This window comes from Alosa alosa, chromosome 10 (genome assembly GCF_017589495.1).
Source record: "Alosa alosa isolate M-15738 ecotype Scorff River chromosome 10, AALO_Geno_1.1, whole genome shotgun sequence".
Classification (NCBI taxonomy): Eukaryota; Metazoa; Chordata; class Actinopteri; order Clupeiformes; family Clupeidae; genus Alosa; species Alosa alosa.
Genome location: NC_063198.1, coordinates 19,466,362 through 19,485,993, shown reverse-complemented (window position 1 = coordinate 19,485,993; position 19,632 = coordinate 19,466,362). Strand labels below are relative to the sequence as shown.

General features: G+C 46.2%; 1 protein-coding gene across 3 annotated transcripts in view; it reads right to left on the bottom strand.

The window, feature by feature from the left end:
- Positions 1 to 19,632, bottom strand: part of iqsec1b (IQ motif and Sec7 domain ArfGEF 1b) — a 179,545-nt gene that overhangs the window by 108,548 nt on the left and 51,365 nt on the right. For 2 of the 3 annotated variants that reach the window (XM_048253904.1, XM_048253910.1), the window contains exon 3: positions 17,062 to 17,169. The exons of the other annotated variant lie outside the window; for it this stretch is intronic. In XM_048253904.1, coding sequence (XP_048109861.1) covers positions 17,062 to 17,169 — 108 coding nt within the window. The remainder of the gene's footprint in view (positions 1 to 17,061; positions 17,170 to 19,632) is intronic. 3 annotated transcript variants of the gene reach the window in all.

The following is a 19,632-nucleotide window of genomic DNA, read 5'->3' as shown; positions in this document are numbered from 1 at the left end:
CAGGGCTAGATCTGCTGTGTGACAAAAAAATGTTTTAGCTTAGAAACTGCATAACATTGCTTAGAGCGCCTTTGGATTTTTTGCAGTGTACAGTAATGGAGGTACAGTATACTGTACACTGCAAAAAAAATCCAAATCTTAAAAAGCTCTAAACAGGGTTTTACACTGGAACAGGTTGTTATGTTTTTACGGTCCAGGTTGGACCAGGTTGTTTTTGTTGCAGTTTTTGGAGTCGGGGCTGATTACAGTGTATTCAGGGCACAGGCAGCTAGCGAATGGTGAGGTGATGTTTGGTGTATGTGACAAAAAATGTTTTAATGTCTTGTTTTTAGTATCTACAACTATTAATAAAACAAAGCTTTTTTTGCAGTGTAAAATGCCTGGCCATGAAAAATAAAACAATGAAATGAGTTTGCACAAAAATATCCAGCAGTTAAACAGCTTTTTCTTCTGTTCCTACAGTAGACTCCACTACCATGAAAGAAACAAGCCTAGTAATGTATAAACTAGGGTTGTCAATCGATTAATAAATGTAATCGAATTAATTACATACTCTGTGATTAATTAATCTAAATTAATCACATTTATAATTTTTGCTGTGAAAGTATTTTAAATATTTTAAATTCAAATGAATCATTGAATAATCAGCATTAGTGACATTAAAGTTCAAAAACTCTTTTATTATTATTTTCACTGTTCAAATAATGGCCATAATAATCTATGATATGACCTAATATGCTGAGGAAATAAATTCAAAAGTGTTTCCGGAAGAAGTTTTTTTTTTCACATACAAGGCATTTCAAGCCACAAATATAACCTAGGGGACACAATGAAAATAAATGAACTCTCCCCTCAATGTCAACACTATGTCATTGCATTGATGTTTTGCAGATTTTTATCAACACCATCAGGCCGTTTTTTTAAAGTAAATGTTCCATTTCCAGTTTCCAGTTGTGGGGCAGCCGTGGCCCACTGGTTAGCACTCCGGACCTGTAACTGGAGGGTTGCCGGTTCGAGCCCCGACTAGTTGGAACGGCTGAAGTGCCCTTGAGCAAGGCACCTACTGTAATTGCTCCCCGAGCGCCGCTGTTGTAGCAGGCAGCTCACGGCGCCGGGATTAGTGTGTGCTTCACCTCACTGTGTTCATTGTGTGCTGAGTGTGTTTCACTAATTCACGGATTGGGATAAATGCAGAGACCAAATTTCCCTCATGGGATCAAAAGAGTATATATACTTATACTTATACAATCAATGATCTAGGCAGCACATTTTCTTCTCTCTCCTTCATTTTACAGTCTAATGGTTACTGGCTAGAATGGCTCGGGGTCAAAGGTCATACGGAATCGATTAATCTGCTCTATTTTTTTTAATCAGTTATTTTTTCTTAAATTAATTAATCGAAATGAATCAGTTATTTTGACACAGCCCTAGTATAAACCTTAAAATGGCCCACTAGACAACGGTAAGTATGTAAGGATGAAAACGATGAAAACGTTTTCAGCAACCCTGAAAGCTGCAATCAAAACAACCCATGCCTACAAGAAATCATTCCATTTTGAGCAAGGGCTCTATATAAGGCATCTCAGAGAGCCCATTTGAGCAACGGCACCACTGACACGCTTTAATCTAAGATACCTCTGTCTCTGATTGCCTCATCATCACCTGTGTTTGAGCTTGTGAAGCACATGAGCCTTGGGCGGTGGGAAGCCATGTTTATTGTGCGTCGAGGTGTGTGGGCGGATGTGTTTGTTTCTAGGTGTGTCCCTGTAGGTGAGTGTGTATGCATATTGTGTTAATGCAGATGCATGTGTTTATGTATGCATATGCATGCAATCTCTCTCTCTCTCTTTATGTGTTTGTGTGTGTGTGTGTGTGTGTGTGTTGTGTGTGTGTGTGTGTGTGTGTGTGTGTGTGTGTGTGTGTGTGTGTGTGTGAAGATCTGCCTCCAAAGCAAAACGTCAGAAGAATGAGCCATCAATCACTTATTCAAGCTCAAGGCACGGACGGCCCCTCCCCCTCAACTCAGCTAGATGTGTTTCCTGAGATCAACACACACAGACACAGACACAGACACACACACAGACACACACACACACACACACACATCAGGGGACATGCTGCACAGGCAGATTATAGCGCCATTTCTTTCATCCTAAACACATCTGAGCAAAGATGCATGAATATGTAAAGCTTAGGCAGCTGCTTAACACCAATTACAAACATACCAACCCTGCAGCCAGCCAGACAGACACACACACACACACACACATACAAGCAATGTTCTTTCCCATCCTTGCAAATAATTACAGCAAGCCACCAACATAGCCTTACACGCAGAGTTCCTTAACGAGCCGATGCGTAAGCCCACCCCACTTCACTCTCCCCTCCATCCACCCTCACCACTCCACCATGAGAGCCCATCTGTCTCCAGCCCATCCCTGCAGGACTCGGGCCCCAGCGAGGTCTGCTGTGCTGATGGGGAGGAAAAAGCAGAAGGCCTGCTCCGGCGACTGGGAGATATCGATGAGTAACAAGGGAGGAACAGTGATTCACGGTGGATCGTGTGGTGCCCCGCGGGTACGGACTGACAGCAGAAGGGCCCCTCGTCACAGCATGCCTACCAGGCAGGTGCTGGTGGTTGGGGTGGTGGTGGTGGTGGAGGTGGTGGTGGTGGTAGAGGTGGTGGTGGAGGTGGTGGTGGTGGTGGGGGTGGTAGTGGGTGGGGGTAGGGTAGTGGTGGTGGTGGTGGTGGTAGTGGTGGGAGGTGGTGGTGGTGGTGGTGGTGGTGGTAGAGGTGGAGGTGGTGGTAGTGGTAGTGGTAGTGGGGGTGGTAGTGGTGGTGGTAGTGGTGGTTGTAGTGTGGTGGAAAGTGGTGGAGGTGGGGCAGAAAGTGGTGGTGGTGGAGGTGGTGGTGGTGGTGGGTGGTGGTGGAGGTGGTGGAGGTGGTGGTGGTGGTGGAGGTGGTGGTGGAGGTGGAGGTGGTGGTGGAGGTGGTGGAGGTGGTGGTAGTGGTAGTGGTGGTGGTTGTCTTCATCTTGACTTGAGGGGGTAGTGGAGCAGGCTGGAAGATGAGCCTGGGCTGGGTTTAGTAACAGATGTATGAGAGCGAAATGGTTTCTGGTCTCAGGACAGCCAATGGAGAGAGGAGGAGAGAGAGAGAGAGAGAGAGTGGATGAAAGAGAGCTAGATTGAGAAAAAGGGATTGAGAGCTAAGGAACAAGAGAGAGGGAGATGAAGAGGGTAGGGGAGGCGGAGGAGCGGGATGTATGGATGAACTGAGATGGAGAGGAGAGGAGAGAGTGTGAGGGATGAAAAGAGAGGAGGCTGGAGAGAGAAAGAGGGAGAGATAAGAGGAGAGAAAGAGAGAGATCTAGGCTACTGTCTGAATGCAAAAGAGGAAGGCTGGAAAGCACTCTAAGTTTAGCCAGACATTCCATTCCACGGCGCGTGTCGGCAGACTGAATAAGGAAGAGAAGAGAGGAATGGAATGAGAGACAGTCGAAAAGATGGAAAGAGAGAGAGAGAGAGAGAATAAAAGAGAGATGAGAGGAAAATGCGAGCAAAGAGAAGAAATGACTACAGAGACAAACGAAGAACGAGACAGAAGAAAGATCAAGTGTGAATGAGAGCGAGTGAGCGAACGAGGGAGCGGGTGCAGGAGCACGGCAAAAGAGAAGGAGAGGGCGTGAAGCAGCGCTTCAGGGCTGAGTGCTTATATAAGAGTTTACACACGCCGCATCTCAACACTTGGCAGCTAGATCCCCCCGCCCATGGTGATGGGCTCTACTTACGGAGGCAGAAGCAGACCAGGGCGCGCTGGGCAGAAGCTTAATAAATCCTCCCAAGCAGCTCATTGGGGTCCACCGAAATGCCAAGGTAAAGTCCCAGTCTATAATTACAAACGTACAGGTGCGCTGCCAAATAGGCCTGTTTAATTTCTACATCTGTCATAATGCCACGGCAACTTGGGCATGGCCATCCTCCGAGACCTGAGGGGAATGGAGGAAGCAGCCGAGACAGACAGACAGACAGACAGACAGACAGACAGACAGACAGTCAGACAGACTTTTTTTTGTAGGTAAACATTTTTGTTCCTCTTCAGCATTGGCAAAACAAATTCATGCCATTCAAGTCATGCATATAAAGCTCACTTTAACTGAATTGAATTTAACTGACTTGAAAAGAATTTAATCTAGTTGAACTGACTTGAATGGAATGGAATTGAATTGACTTGAATACCTATAAGCACTTCTGTGTGCAGTGGGTGGCCACATTTCACTGGAGAAACTGGAAAGCAAAAGGCTGTGCCATTAGATCAGGCTCCATGATCACGGTCGTCTCTCTCAGTTTATCCTTCCCTCTGACCTTTCTCACTCGCTCTCTCGCTGTGAAGGACTTTGTCAAGTGGGTGTAATTCTGACCTGAAATTTGAATGAATTTGGTTTGGCTGACAGGGCCAGTGAGAGGTCAGCGAGTGAGGCTGTCTGGGAGACCGTCTCTCTCGGTCAGTGTCTCGGGCCCTGGAGGAAATGAGCACTAATGCCAGGGCTGGGCTGCTTGTTTCAAGAGTCTCTGATTTCCTTTAATACGCCGTGTGCGCTGATGTGTTAAATTGCGGTGGTGTGAGGAAATAACAGCCCGTCACACAGTGTGACACACCCTTGCCATTACAGACACAATCGGGTCGTACCGTCTAGTAACAGCAATCTCCTTCTAACCTATCTCCAAATAAAGACACAGAGGGAGAGTGTGTGTGTGTGTGTGTGTGTGTGTGTGTGTGTTTGTCTGTGTGTGTGTGAGAGAGAGAGAGGGGGGGGGTGAACTTCTTGAAAGGAGAGGGAGTGAGAGAAAGTGAGAAAAATCACTGAAGCTTCATCTAATGCCATTCTAATACCAGACAATTTCCCCTCTCGCTAAAGAACAATTTAGCCCCCCACTCTACCTAACTATCACATTAGTCATGAAGCGTCACTTATGGCAACAAAGCCATGCCCCCAGTAAGCGCTTCCTCCACAGCACTCTGGGTCTGATGGCAGAGATAGGGAGAGCACTCACACTGCACAGAGGAAACTGTATTTATTTAATCTAGGCATATTTAATAGGGGCAATGCACATCTGTTGATCCTGAAGTCTCAAGAAAACTGCCCTTTGATGACAATGGTATGTATTGTGTGTGTGTGTGTGTGTGTGTGTGTGTGTGTGTGTGTGTGTGTGTGTGTTTATGCTGTTTACTTACTTTGGTTGAGTGTACCAGTATGCGTGTCTGTTTGTGTGTGTGTGTGTGTGTGTGTGTGTGTGTGTGTGTGTGTGTGTGTGTGTGTGTGTGTGTGTGTGTGTGTGTGTTAGTGACTGTATGCAGTGTCCCTTCATGACGTTTTGCAACAGCCGCCCCATAGGACAGGCGGCGCGTATGAGTAAACCAGGATATAAAAATGAACAGTCACAGGGCGTCTGTGCAACCAGCCGGGACCGGCACGTGTGTGTGTGGGTGAGTGGGTGTGCTTGGTGTTTGTGCCTGGGTTTGTGTGGCCATGTATGGGTGCCTGTGTGTGAGTGTGTGTCCATGCACGTGTGCATGTTTGTAAGAGCACAGTGTGTGTGTGTGTGTGTGTGTGTGTTTGAGTGAGTATATATGTGGAAGAATATTTCTGTGGGACTGTGTGTGTGTGTGTGTGTGTGTGTGTGTGTGTGTGCGCGTGTGCATGTTTGTAAGAGCACAGTGAGTGTGTGTGTGTGTGTGTGTATGTGTGCGCGTGTGTGAGTGAGTGTCCATGCACGTGTGCATGTTTGTAAGAGCACAGTGAGTGTGTGTGTGTGTGTGTGTGTGTGTGTGTGTGTGTGTGTGCGCGCGTGTGTGTGAGTGAGTGTGAGTGAGTGAGAGTGTGAAAGAGTAAGACCATGTGAGTGGTAGCCTAATAACAGATTTGTGTTTGGGAACCCCCTGTTCTCTCCCTCCACCTGGCCACTCTATTAGCCCCACACTGAGCACTGAGGGAACCTGCTGATGAAGATGCAGCCCTGGCTCTGCCACCTGCCTGGGACTCTCCACTTCTCTCTCACACACACACACACACACACCCCTCCAGAGAACAGGTGGGAGCCATGCTATAAAATGGAGGTCTGTTGATGAGGGCTCTTAACTGGGGAATAATAATCCAGCTATAGCTGAAGGAATAACACACACACACACAAACATACACACAAACATACACACACACACACAGCCACATGCCAGTCTTCCATCTCATATGAGGCCAGAAGAGTCTTTTCATTTGGCCTCATTAGGGAAACACTCGCTCACAAGGGCCCTGGAAACAGTGTAATGGTGCAACTCACTGCACTTCACACAGTGGAAAGGTGAGAAAATGGATTGAATCTGGCTTATTACAGCTGCCACAAGCGCAGACTTCTCTTAATGGTCTGTTTCTCTCTCTCTCTCTCTATCTCTGTGTGTGTGTGTGTGTGTGTGTGTGTGTGTGTGTGAGAGAGAGCTTCAACATGGACAAAAAGGGCCCTTGAGTGATACTTGAGACTATAACAGATTAAAATCACATCCTCCTGCCGCATACTCCTCCATTCTGTGATTCTGAGATTCTTGCCACAAGCTAAGAGGAATGAATTCATATTGTGGCTTGAGAAATGACACGTTTGTCACCTACAGTGGCTGAAGTTGTGCAAGTCAAGCAAATCAAATCACCACCAACAACAATAATGAAAGCAGTCTCAGTGTTGAATGGTCTCTTTTATCAAATCTATGGTACAATCATGTGCAGTGCAAAGATTTAGCAGCAAGCCTCGGATGCTCATAATGCAACACACCTAAAAAAACACCCTACGGACACATGGGCAATTATAGATCAGGATTCATATTATGTTGCCGTAATATCTCTCTCTCTCTCTCTCTCTCTCTCTCTCTCTCTCTCTCTCTCTCTCTCTCTCTCTCTCTCTCTCTCTCTCTCTCTCTCTCTCTCTCTCTCTCTCTCTCTCTCTCTCTCTCTCTCTCTCTTCTCTCTCTCTCTCTCTCTCTCTCTCTCTCTCTCACACTCTCACACACACACACACACACACACACACACACACACACACACACACACACACACACACACACACACACACACACACATTCTCTCTCTTTCCCTGATGTCCAATGTGGGCTCTCTCTGACTAATAAGCAAGCTGTATGAAATCATTCTACCCCATTAAGGCAGCCTTGCTCCTTGCTCCAAGCAAAGCAGCCACACATCTTCAAATCCCATCAGTAAACAACCGAGCAAACGGACAAACCAAGAAACAAACCAAAACAAAAGCCTCAAAAGTAGAAGTGCATCGATGTGTGTATTCCCATGTTCATTTGCCTTCCCTTTGCCTTGATCAATCAGCGCCCACCCCCATTCAATTACCTGCCTTGCTGTCAATAGACCTTGATCCAAATCAATGCTGGACAATAGTGAGGATGAGTGGGTGCCAGAAATAGATGGCTATTCCATCCGGACGTCCCCTGCCCACCCAAGAGACAAGCAGCGAGAGAGGGAGAGGAGGAGAGGGAGAGAGGAGGAGGGAGAGGGGTGAGGAGGGGTGGAGGACACTGAAGAGGAGGAGGAGGAGGAGGGGGTGTGGATGAGTGTTAAATTCACCCCATCAGCAAAAGGTTTACAGCCCAAGTTGAGCCATTATCAGCAGGAGAAGAGGGGAGAGCTGTGTGTGTGTGTGTGTGTGTGTGTGTATCTGTGTATATGTATGTGCTCATACAAGTTTATGAGAATGTGCGAGTCTTTGACACTTGAGCCACTATCTGTGCAACTATATCCATGTGCTGCATACTTTATGAATGTGTGTGTATGAGTGTATGAGTGTACGTGCATGCGTGTAAGAGAGAGACAGAGAGAGAGAGGAAGAGGAACAGAGATGTGTGTGTGCGCGTGCGTGTGTGTGTGTGTGTGCGTGTGCATCACTTGATCTCTGACCGAGGTGTCCCTTGAGGAGTAGACTGATCCAGCGGATGACAGCAGAAAGGAAAACCACCACTTTCCACCCCCAGCCGGAACCTCAGAACAAACACACACACACACACACAGTCAGCTGAGTGCAGGTGACAGGGCCACAGAGTGTTTTATGAGTCTATGTGAAAGACAGTGGGGGAGCAGAAGTAAGGAAGACTGCTACAGTATGCCGTAGTGAACATGGCCTCTGCATTGCTGCACTGGTGTTGTCAGTGGGAGATCAGTGGAAGCCAGTAAAACTCACCGTGACAACAACATGGCTGTCTGATGGCAGATAGCCTGTGGACAACCTTGTGGAGGCTTGCATGCACAATTGCACATATACAAAACACACACACACATACAAACACACACCTAAAAAAATTATGATTTCAGATTTAAAAAATCTCCATACAGTGATTATTTGGAAGGGGTCAAAGGCTGAATGGACCACTCTGTTTACCATGGAAACAACCAGACACTAATGACCATTACCAGGGAAATGTGTGCAAACATGGATGATACATCTAGAATGGCGAAGCCCATGAGAAAAGAGTCACAGCCGGAAATCTGGACAGAATATTTGACCGTGTCCAATTATAAAACTATCAATTATGAAGTAAGCGTGGTGGTGCTGCAAGCTCAGCTGTGTTGGACGGCAGTTTAGTGTATGATTTTGGAGAACTGTTCTTCAGTGCTCTGCTGGTGTGACGCAGAGGGTCAGGCCCGGTGAGATGGAGGTAGGGGATCAATGTCACTGGCTCATAGCTCACAGAGAGGGGGTGAGAGAGAGAGAGAGAGAGAGTGAGAGAGAGAGAATGAAATGAGAGATCACATGGGAGTTGAAAGAGCAGGAGAGGGATTGAGAGAGAGAGAGAGAGAGAGCATGAGCAAGGGCAAGAAAAAAATGATGAACAGATTGTGAGACAACAATTTGGGAGAAAGAGAGATGTCATATTAGTCATTACAGGGGAGAAATTGGCCCGTGAGGAATGAAAGTTGGAGATTAAAAAAGGCATCGGTAAGATTGAGAGACCTCGTTTCTATGCAGGGCATTATCTCCGAGAGCCAATCAAAGTGATCAGCGAGAGAGCTGCCTGCCTCTATCTTCAGTAGAGGCAGAAACTACAGGAGGAGCTGCTGCTGGATGCTGGCTGGGTTTGCGAGTTATCAGGCAGTGCATTATGGAGAGATGGAGGGAGACAATTTGTGGGACTGCCGTACTTTTCCGTTTATTGCCCGTGTCTTAGACATTGATTTTACAAAATGTCTTCAGCTATGAGGGTAATACATGGGCAGGGCTATGTGAGCGCATTTCTCTTTTTCATTTTTCTTCCTGATGTATTGGGCACTGCGGTTAATGCACAGATGTGGTCAATGTGGTTAACGTGGTTGACGCACAACATTGCCAATGTGGTTAACGTGGTTATTGCACAACATGTAGTTCATACACAATGTGGCTCATACACAGGGACTTCTATCTATCCTGGAGAGACAGAAGAAAGAGGGGGAGTGGAAGAGAAGAATGAGGGAGAGAAACAAGGAGAGAAGGACAGAATGGGGAAAAAGGACTATGAGAGTGGCTGAGTGAGGAGAGGGGGATTGAGGAGGTAAAATAAAAAAGGATAAAGGGAAGGAGGCATGAAGCAGATGGAGAAAAGAGGAGATGAATAGAAGGAGAGTGAGAGAGGTATCTGTTTATAGACACACACACACACACACACACACACACACACACACACACACAACTCAGGGATATCGGAGTTAGGGATATCTGGCTTTTGGGTGAAATGTTATGTTTCAGTACAGAAAGTACTGAAACATTGAACTGTTGGACATGCACATTCAAACGTTTAGAGAAGGTTCACCTGTAAAGGTTATAGTGGATTTTAGGTTCATCCTGAAATTTCACCCGAAAGCCAAATATCCCCGACTTTTTGTGAGTAGTGTATATTAGTAGATCGAGAGAGAGGTGAGTGACACAGATAGACAGAGAGACAGAGAGACAGATCTAGAGGGATGGATAGCATGTAGGTGTGTGTGTGAGAGAGAGAGAGAGAGAGATACGACTGTCCAGAGAGACAGATCTAGAGGGATGGATAGCATGTAGGTGAGAGAGAGAGAGAGAGAGAGAGAGAGAGAGAGAGGCTGTTCCTCTCCTAATCAGGATGAGCATCGCGCCACACTCCAGCATCATAAAGCAGATTAATGGGGAGCTGGGTGAAGTACTTCACTTAGATTTAATACGAGCACACAACTGATACACACAATACTGGGCCTCAGGCCTCAGCTGGATTACCCGCCATCTCTGCCAACTGAGGCTGAGGTACGGGGCAAAGCTTCGCCGCATCTAGCGGGAGGCGTGTAAAAGCCACATTAAACTAAAATTGGTCCTTGAGGGAATTGCGAAGGCCCAACATTAAATTTAATGAATGTTGAAAATAAATAAATTATCAATGGCCAATTATTGCACTCTATATGGGTGGTAGATTCAGCTGTTGACGGACACGGGAGAAATTGGTGTGATTATTATTGGAAATGACCACGAAATGGGCACTTTGCTTCACAATGATGTATTGGGGGTGGTCTACTGCTGGGCTAAAAAATGCAAGGCTGTCTTCAAATTATTTTGACAGACAACAACAACTACCACTGCAAGTGGAAAGGTCTGCATCTCAGGCCAAATGAAAGCTCTGAAGTATGGGCTCATGAGAAGGCATTCAGGAGTGAGGTGTTTGAATGGCCGGCTGAGAAATTGCATTTCTTGTTCTCGCTCCTGAGGGCTTTCGAACTGTTCGAGATATTGCCCTTTTCTGCAGAAGGAACTAAATGACTTTCACATGCCGAGGTGCCCTCCTAGGTTAGGACACCGTAGCCCACAGTAGGACAGGATCTCTGTTAATGGAGAGAAACGCCACAATCCCTGAAATGTACTCACAGTTTTCTATGGTAGAAATGCAATAATTATTTTACAGCTCATGTATATGAATTTGAAATATGCCATATTGACATATGCCAATTGATGTCAATTCGTATTACAAATCAAAAAGCCATTCAGATTCAGTGTATGATTAAACTGACAATGAACATTTTGAAGGACTGCTAATATAAAAAAACCTCTGATTTCTATTTTTTAAAAAAAATCTAAATAGCAGGAATGTGTTCAGAGACTAATTTGATATGCAACCAAATATTAAGAGTAAAGACAAGCTCTGGCGACTCTACAAAATCTGTACGGCATCCAATTCAGTTAGGAGCACAGTGTGTTACAAAAGGGCCAATTCTGCAAGCTCACAGGGGACCAGCAAGTACACGCTCGGGCAGTCCGCGACTACAACAACACAGTGTTATTGTCCAGGCCAGTCACTTTCTGCTCCCGGCATCGCCTGCCAAGGTTGTCTCTCAAGAGGACTGTCGTTAGCCGCCCATGCAGGCTGTTTTCAGCAACGTCCATGTCGCTCACGCTCCCTCCACTGCCACAATACAACTCCTCTTCCACCACCCAGCCACCCGGCCTAGCTCCAAAGGGAAGTTAATTAACTGCCCGAGTGCAGCGCCTCGCGCCCGGTGACAGAATGGCCGCTGCGGCCACGTTCTATTAAGGCTGCCTCAACAGTGATAAATTAGCGAGCTGCTTTGCCTCTACTCATGCCCCGCCTCTCGTGTCATTGCCATCGCACCGGCTCGTGAGTTTGCCATTTGCACGAGGCTTCGTTTGTCGAACCGAGGCTACTCTGTCATCCATCATAGCGTGACATTGCACCTACTCCAACAGAGAGAGGAAGAGAAAGAGGGAGAGAGGGATAGAGGTGTTCAGATCCAGACAAGATGGTTCAGTTCATTGAAAATAACCTGGTCAAATAGAACAACTCATTAGAGGAAATCGAAAAAAAGACAGGTTCAATTAACATTTTCAGAAGAGATCGAAAAAAGGCTCAATTAACATTTATGGAGCGGCAGTAAAAAAAAACAAAGTTGGATCATTTCAGATTAAGTGTGATGAAGAACAATCATTTGTCACTCTGAACTCCATTCATCTTCTGCCAAACATGAATAGTCTGTTTCTAATACTTAAACAGGAAGAGCTTTGCCAACTAAACAGTTACCCAAAGCATTGGAGGACAGAGTAAGGCAATGTTGGCATAAATGTAGCCCAAGTCTGGCTCAGTTCTGGCCCACATCTGCATGGATCGAATGTCCAGGTGGATCAGCTGCTATCCACCTATGTTCTTTCTGCACTGCCAAAACTGTGTGTCCAAAGGCTGAATAGAATAGAATTAGGAACTGAAGTTGTGACACTATTGTCGCTATGTTCCATGGGGGACAATTTAACCAATGAAGATTAAATTATCCAGTGAGGATGCTGATGATGCACTTTGTACAATACAGTACAGTACAGTACAGTTGTACAGCTCCTTTTGATTTCAGACACAAGTTGGGGCACTTCCCAGTGTCCATAATAAGACTCGTGAATGTCTTCAACAAAGCTCTGCACATAGGAGACTGGAGAATGGGACACTGCTCCAGTTCTATGGCACAGGGCAGTTTGGGAAATCCTGCTGGGGATGACGAGATAAGGGGATGCCTTTGACCGTCGCTGGGGTGGATGGACACACACTTGACAGGTGCTCCGCCTCTGCGCCCAGACCTTGACAGCGAGGCCCGAAGGCCACGCTGGGCCATCGTCGCTCTCTTAAGATCAGGAGTGTGAGTGATGACCAGGGGGGGGTCAGGCTCGCTTATGGGCTTACGGACACCACACTAGTCAAACTGCTGTTCTCCCATTATGGCTTTTCTCTGAGTGGTGTGGTACCTCTTTGTGATGTCCATTTTGACATTATGCAGACAGACATACCCACACATCTCTGTGCATGACCAAAAAAAGACTAAGCAAAGATCAAAAAGGAGTGACGTGTGAAATGTAAATGCTCCTTTATTTTCCAGCTTTAAAACAAAAAAACACACAGATCTTAAATAATGGATAACACTACTCTAGTCCCAGCATCTTGCCGTCACTACCTGAGACAACAAGCTGTGATACAAAGCATCCCACTGAAATTAGCTGAAGGCAAATGTTACCATTTGTTATGCTTCAGCTCCATGTTACATCCAGTGTTTTGCTCAGCGTCTGTTGTGGTGGGTCATGACATTTCCAGCGAGCCCTCAGACAGACGGAATGCTAAATGCACTTTCACAACACAAGTGCAACCAGGCGAGTCCATTTGGAGTACACGCCATGGAGGAGGAGTACATTTGCATTAGCATTTTAACATGTGACATAGATGAAGTATTATAGCTTGGCGTTTTTTGTTTTTTTGCTGAGGTATTCGAACGAAAAGAGTGCCGCAACGTGCACATGCATAAATACCGAGGCCTTCCTCAACTCCGCTCCTGGCATTAGTGAGCAGAGACATTATTTAGATTGATTGCCGAGGCGGAGTTCCAGTGCTCGGCACGTGGTCAGGAGCGTTTTGCTGCGATGAAATAACCTGACATTTCAGTGGTGGGGGGACAATCTAACAGGGTTTTAATTTTGAGAAAAGCAAAACAACACAAAACAAAAAAACAATCTGTGGCTTGGTATTGAAACATGACTGGAACTGACAAATCCATGTAATGAAATGTTAGGCTATAAAAGACTAGATTCATTTCAGAGTTTTTTTTTTTCCCGTGCTTGCAGCAGCAGTTCCAATCCATTTAAATAAAAAAGGAGTGAGCAAACCACCAGGGTAGTTTTGCTCTTCTTGACGATTTGCGGGATCTTTTGCAGAATAGAAACATGAGCCTCTGACAAGTTCAATGGTGTAGAACTGAGATGGGGTGGAAAGATTTATCCATTAAGCTACCCACATCAAAGCACTCGCAGATGAAGAGCACACACCCACTCCAGTCGACTGGAGAGGGACTACCTCCCCAGGTGCAGTTGGCGAACGTGGATGGTCTCTCATCCATCTGTGACTACAAAACAGCACTAATAGACACTCAAGTCATGAATCGAGACAATGCAGAGCACCACACAATTCCACCTGAGAGGCCACAGAACCAGAAGGATGTTTTTTTGTTATTGCTGTTCTGGTTGTTGTTCAAGTTTCTGCTCCCTGGATTACATCAGAAGTGGAATGTCGTTGACAGTGAGAGAATGTTCAATTTACCTGGTACAGAAAAGTACCAAGCGAAAGGAACGCTGCCTGCCACAAGGCAGACTACAGCCAAAAACAATCTCTCGTCATAAACAAAAACAAGCCCCATCACATCCGTGTGGCTGCATTTATGTGGCTCGGCAAACCCTGAAAACAATATTAGGTTGAAATGCAGCCATGGGATGATTTTATCACAAGAGTTCTCTTTCGCTTAACGATTATTGTCCGATAAACCCAGATTTGCAACGCTGAAACCCTGGCCGTAATACAGCAAAATAGCATAAACATAAGGCAGTAGTTCTCGAATAGCATAGAAAGCAGTCGAAAGTGCACACCAGCCATGATGACATGACTGCAATTACGAGATGAATGCTATTAGATACATCTTACCGGGTAGTTGGTATGTTTAATTGAGCCTATAACTATTTCGCAGGTTTAGGGTAGTTTATTATTTCTTAAGCAATCCTGACTGCACTGCATTCCCTGCTCTGTTGCAAGGAGCTGATGAAGTTGGTTTCAGACCTCTAGGGGGTGTGATGGTTCAATGCCTATCTGGGCGACAGGTGACAAATGGCACCGGTGCCATCAGCCCAACATCAATTTACTGTTCCCCGGCAGATACTGATCAATTGTACACACCTTACCAATTATGAGGGCTTACGGGGTCTGATGCACACCACCAACATCAGCAGAGCAATCAAACAGTGATTACACATTTTAAAGTTATGCTAGAATACTTTATACCAGGCTAACAGCCAGCACTACCACTATGCTCAAAAAGTGCAGTGCTCTCAGACTTAGAAGAGTGATCTCTCAGTCGGGGGCCAAAGCTCAAATATCAATACGGCAAAGAGGATTCCCTACAGTAAATGTAAGCCCTCAATAAGCAGTTTACGTATATAAGTGCACTTAATGGCACAGTACTTCTTATATACTCATACTTACGTGGTAGGGTATGGCTTTTGGAAAAGTACAGGCAAGAGTGCTGGATTTAGTGCAAGCTCATACAGACGGGCTAATGCTCACCATGTGGTCTGTCTTCACTAATTTGACTACCCAGTGTGATTAATTATCCTACCAGCCTGTTTCAGATCTGCATGCAATAGCATATCCCACTGTCTTCTTAACCTGATAATCTCACTGTCTTCTGACTGTCAGGCATGACGGGGATTAGCATCAACAAACCCTTACGCTACTGATTGGGCTTAAGGTCACGAGGAGGTAGGCGGTGTTTCGTTTGTTCATGTTGAGTCAGGTTTGCGACATCTGTGCTGCAGGTTAATAGTAGGCGCCAACTCAAAACAACGGGGATAATCAGGGTTTAAGTGCACGGCTTTCTGCTACGATCATCTCGGAGGCTAATTAAAACAAACGATCAAGGCAAACATCGGAGCTCGTTAGCAGGGAGAGGCATCCCGCTCACGCCCCGGCACCTGGGGAGCTCACACGGAAACCGTACGGATGGGGCCGGCGCTCTTGAGGCGATGGGCCGAGCTGAAGACAACGGCAAGCAGCATGGAATGTGTAGGCAGAAAAGAAAGGAAGAAAGAAAGAAAAATGAAAAAAATAAAATAATAATAGTAATCGGAGGCCTTTGAAATTCCCACTGAGCTTTTGATGCGCCGCGTCCCGCGGCTCGGCATTCCGAGAGGTTTTCATCTCCATCCGGTCTCTCCTCATTTGCAGAAAGTCAGAGAGACCTCCGCCGTGGCGGCCGTAACCAAGTACAGCACGAGGGGTCAGAGAGGCGACGTGTATGTGAGCAAAATCTCTAATGTGGCGCAGCAAAGAGACACCATTATCGTTCCCACTCGGCAGGGTGGACGGAGGCTAACGGCTGACCTACACCAGAGCTACGCGGTAAGAGAGTTGACGTGAGAGCCCGGCCTGCCCTTCATCTGTGCCCAGCATGGTCAGCCTGTCTGGTGGAAATACCAAACTCAAATCCTAAATTGGATGTCTAACTGACTGAGAAGTGCACAAATTATTTAAACCACCTACCAGCTACATGGGAGGACAAAGTCCTTGCAAAAATTCTACAACGTAAATGTTGAAGGCTAGTTAGTTTCTTTCCCCGCTTGAAAATGTCCTTGGCACCACACATCTTTGTGAAGCTAAAAGTAAATAAAGATCCAACAACAAAAAAGACCAAATCCCACATCACATTCTCTTCAGTGGTAGTTAAGTTCCCAGAGAGGGAACGTTTGTTTGGTGGGTTTCTGTAACTCACACCCCAGTCCCTCCTGGATACTCTTGGCCTTTGGACTTTTGACAGATGCATTACTCTGGGGAGAGAGTAAGCTCAAGATGGGGAGGGGGTGGGTGCAGACAGAGGAAGAAAGAGAGAGGAGGAGAGAGAAAGAGAGAGAGCAGCTTCTTGTGTGAGGTGGGACAAGGGTGTATAGTCTGTGGTGGTGGCGGCGGCCTGTCCCGCTCCTTCACGGCTGAGGAGCTCCGAGCCATTCCTCATTTTCTATCTGAGTGAGCCCGGAGGTGCAGCAGTGGCCCCCCTGCCAATCTCCCCCCAGCGGGGTCAGCACTTGTCGGGGGCCGGCCCGAAATGAGATCCTCCTCCACCGCTGAGCCCTGCCGCTTAGCCCAGAAATATCACACACATACACACACACACACGCACACACACGCGCACACACGCGCACACACGCGCACTGCACGCTACAAACTGGTACAGCCACACAGTCACAGCATTAAACACACGATACACCCTCCAATCCCAAACACACATCACAGACACTGCTTCAAACACCCACAGAGCCAAGTAAGAGCACTAATTGATTAGTCCATATTCCACACCTGGAAGGGAAATGGACATGGCAGAGTGGTCACACACAGATACAGTGCGAGGTCTGGACATGCACAAGTGCAGTGCGAGAGCGAGAGAGGAGAGCGGTGAGAAATACGGTAGGAAAACCCTGGTGATTTACCCAAACGATGCCGACTTCCATTTGCGACTGGGGTAACTTCTTCTGCACGGCCGGGGCATAAAGTGGACAGGGCTAGCCGTGACGTCGATGGGCAAAGACGCGTGCCGTCTTCAGGGAGGGAAAAAGAAAAACAACAAAAAAAGAGAGACACAGAGAGACAGATATTCAGTGGACACATCCTCCTTCTTCACATCAGCATGGCAACGGTTTCATCAAGCCGTATCGATGAGGAATATAATCTTGTGGCATGTGATGGACACAGTGGACAGTATGGCAAATTGAGGTCTGGCCATTCGCAAGAGTGGAGAGAGAAAAAAAATGCATATAATGCATATGATGAGAACAAGGCATTCTGAGAGAGCCAGGCATTCTAAGGAGCGTGTATGATAGTGTTCCACTCCAAGCGATGATGATGGTGATGATGATGGTGATGATGATGGAGAACGAATGCAAAGGAAAAGAATAATGCATCACACATCCGTTAGCCAATGAGAGCGAGAGACAGCGCGTGCATTCACACTTTATCGTGACGCCACAATAACAATGAGAGGCAAAAACATCACACTTCACAGTCCATTGAGGGGACCGCGGCATTCATAGGATGAGAATGACGAGAGAGAGAGAGGCGCATTATTCCCCCCCCCCACCCCACCCCACCCCGCAGCTGCACGTCACGTTTCAATGGCTCGGCAATCAAGACGGAGAAAAAAGTTTCTCGAGTGTGCATAATCACATTCAGATGAGCCAGCACTCCAGTGAGAACCAGCAAATGGCACACTGGAGAAAGAGTGGAGAGTGTGTGCGTGCGTGTGTGTGTGTGTGTGTGTGTGAGAGAGAACGTGAGTGGACAACACAGAGAGAGAATGTGAGAATGTGAATAGAATACAAACGCAATTGAGAAACAAGGTGGAGAAATGAGCGAAGGACATTGGGAGATGGCGAGAGGCAGAGCAATACCAGAGCATCATAGAGACACACAAAGGCAGACGGTACAGATCAATTAACGCAAGGACAAATAGACTCAAAAACAGTTTGTATCCAACTGCAATAAACACCCTCAATACTGCAAAAAGTAATATGCAATAATGGAATCTAATGTGAAATGGATCAATGCAATGGCAGAAAGTATGCATGTCTGTAGATGTATGTTCGTACTGTTTTATGCAATGGCTGTGTGTTCATACTGTTTTTTTATGCAATGATTGGGTGTGTATGACTGTGTGTATGCTGCTAATACTGTTTAATGTTTCTATTTATTCTTTTTTAAGTAACACTAGCATTTAATTATATTTTTATAGACTCAATAAATGATGCACTGACTGGAGTGCACTTTTTGTTGTACCTGTGACAATGGCAAATAAAGATCTATTATATTCTTAAGAGCTCATGGACTATGAAGGCGGACATAGTAGATAGTAGATTATGCTATGTTTATGGTATTAAGCTTTTGTCCAAAGCAACTCACAATGAAAATATTCATTAAAAACAACAGTTTATAGTAAAAATATACAGTATACACAGACACAAATATGTACACATACACACACAGGATGTGTGGACTCATGGAGGCAACAGCAGTTGCGAGATGACATTCCACTGAGAGATGCACAGGAGGGTGCTGGAGTGTGTGCATGCAGTCTCTCAGAACACACACACACACACACACACACACTTACTCACTCTCTCACACACACCACACACACACACTTACTCACTCCCTCACACACACACTTACTCACTCCCTCTCACACACACACACACACACACACACACACACACACACACCAGTAATGAGCAGAGAACAAAATCCTGACAAGGATAGCATAAGCTCTTAGACACGCAGTTAACGAAGGTGAGGAAAGAGACAGAAGAGGAAGGAGAGAGCGAGGGAAAGTGAAAGAGGAAGAAAAGGAGAGAGCGCGATAAAAAAGAGAAAAAAAAGTTTGATGAAATGCTGCAGGCAAGACAGGGGAGGACAAAAGGAGAGGTGCCATAAAAGTGACGTGTCCGTTTCTCACTACCTGAAGCCTAATTGCTGCGGTGGCGTTGACTAATGGAGAAAGAGGGGGCCTGGCATTGAACTGTCCCCGCACTGACAACCAACACTGACTGACAGGCTAGGGCACCGCACAGGAAATAGGGAGCTAAGCCTCTGCTCCAGAGTAACTACAGGGATGGGACAGGAAGACAGCTCACACACACACACACACACACGCACACGCCACCATTGGGGAACTACAAATAAGCATAGTCTGGATTACTGTGGCAGTGCTCCTTAGAGGAACACATATACACATAAATTCACACATAACCACACACACAGACACACTTCTGCTCAGCTAACATACTCTCCCAATCCCCTCCCCATACACACACATACTATTAAGCCCACTCACACACACAGAGACACATGTTTGGGTTTAATGTCTACACTGGAGAACCTTTCAAGCCACATTAGCACACATCTTGCACCTGCCTCTATGTTTGGTTCTTGAAGAGTAACACACACACACACACACACACACACACACACTTAGTTTTCCCAAATGTAATTCTACAGTGAGCAGCTGC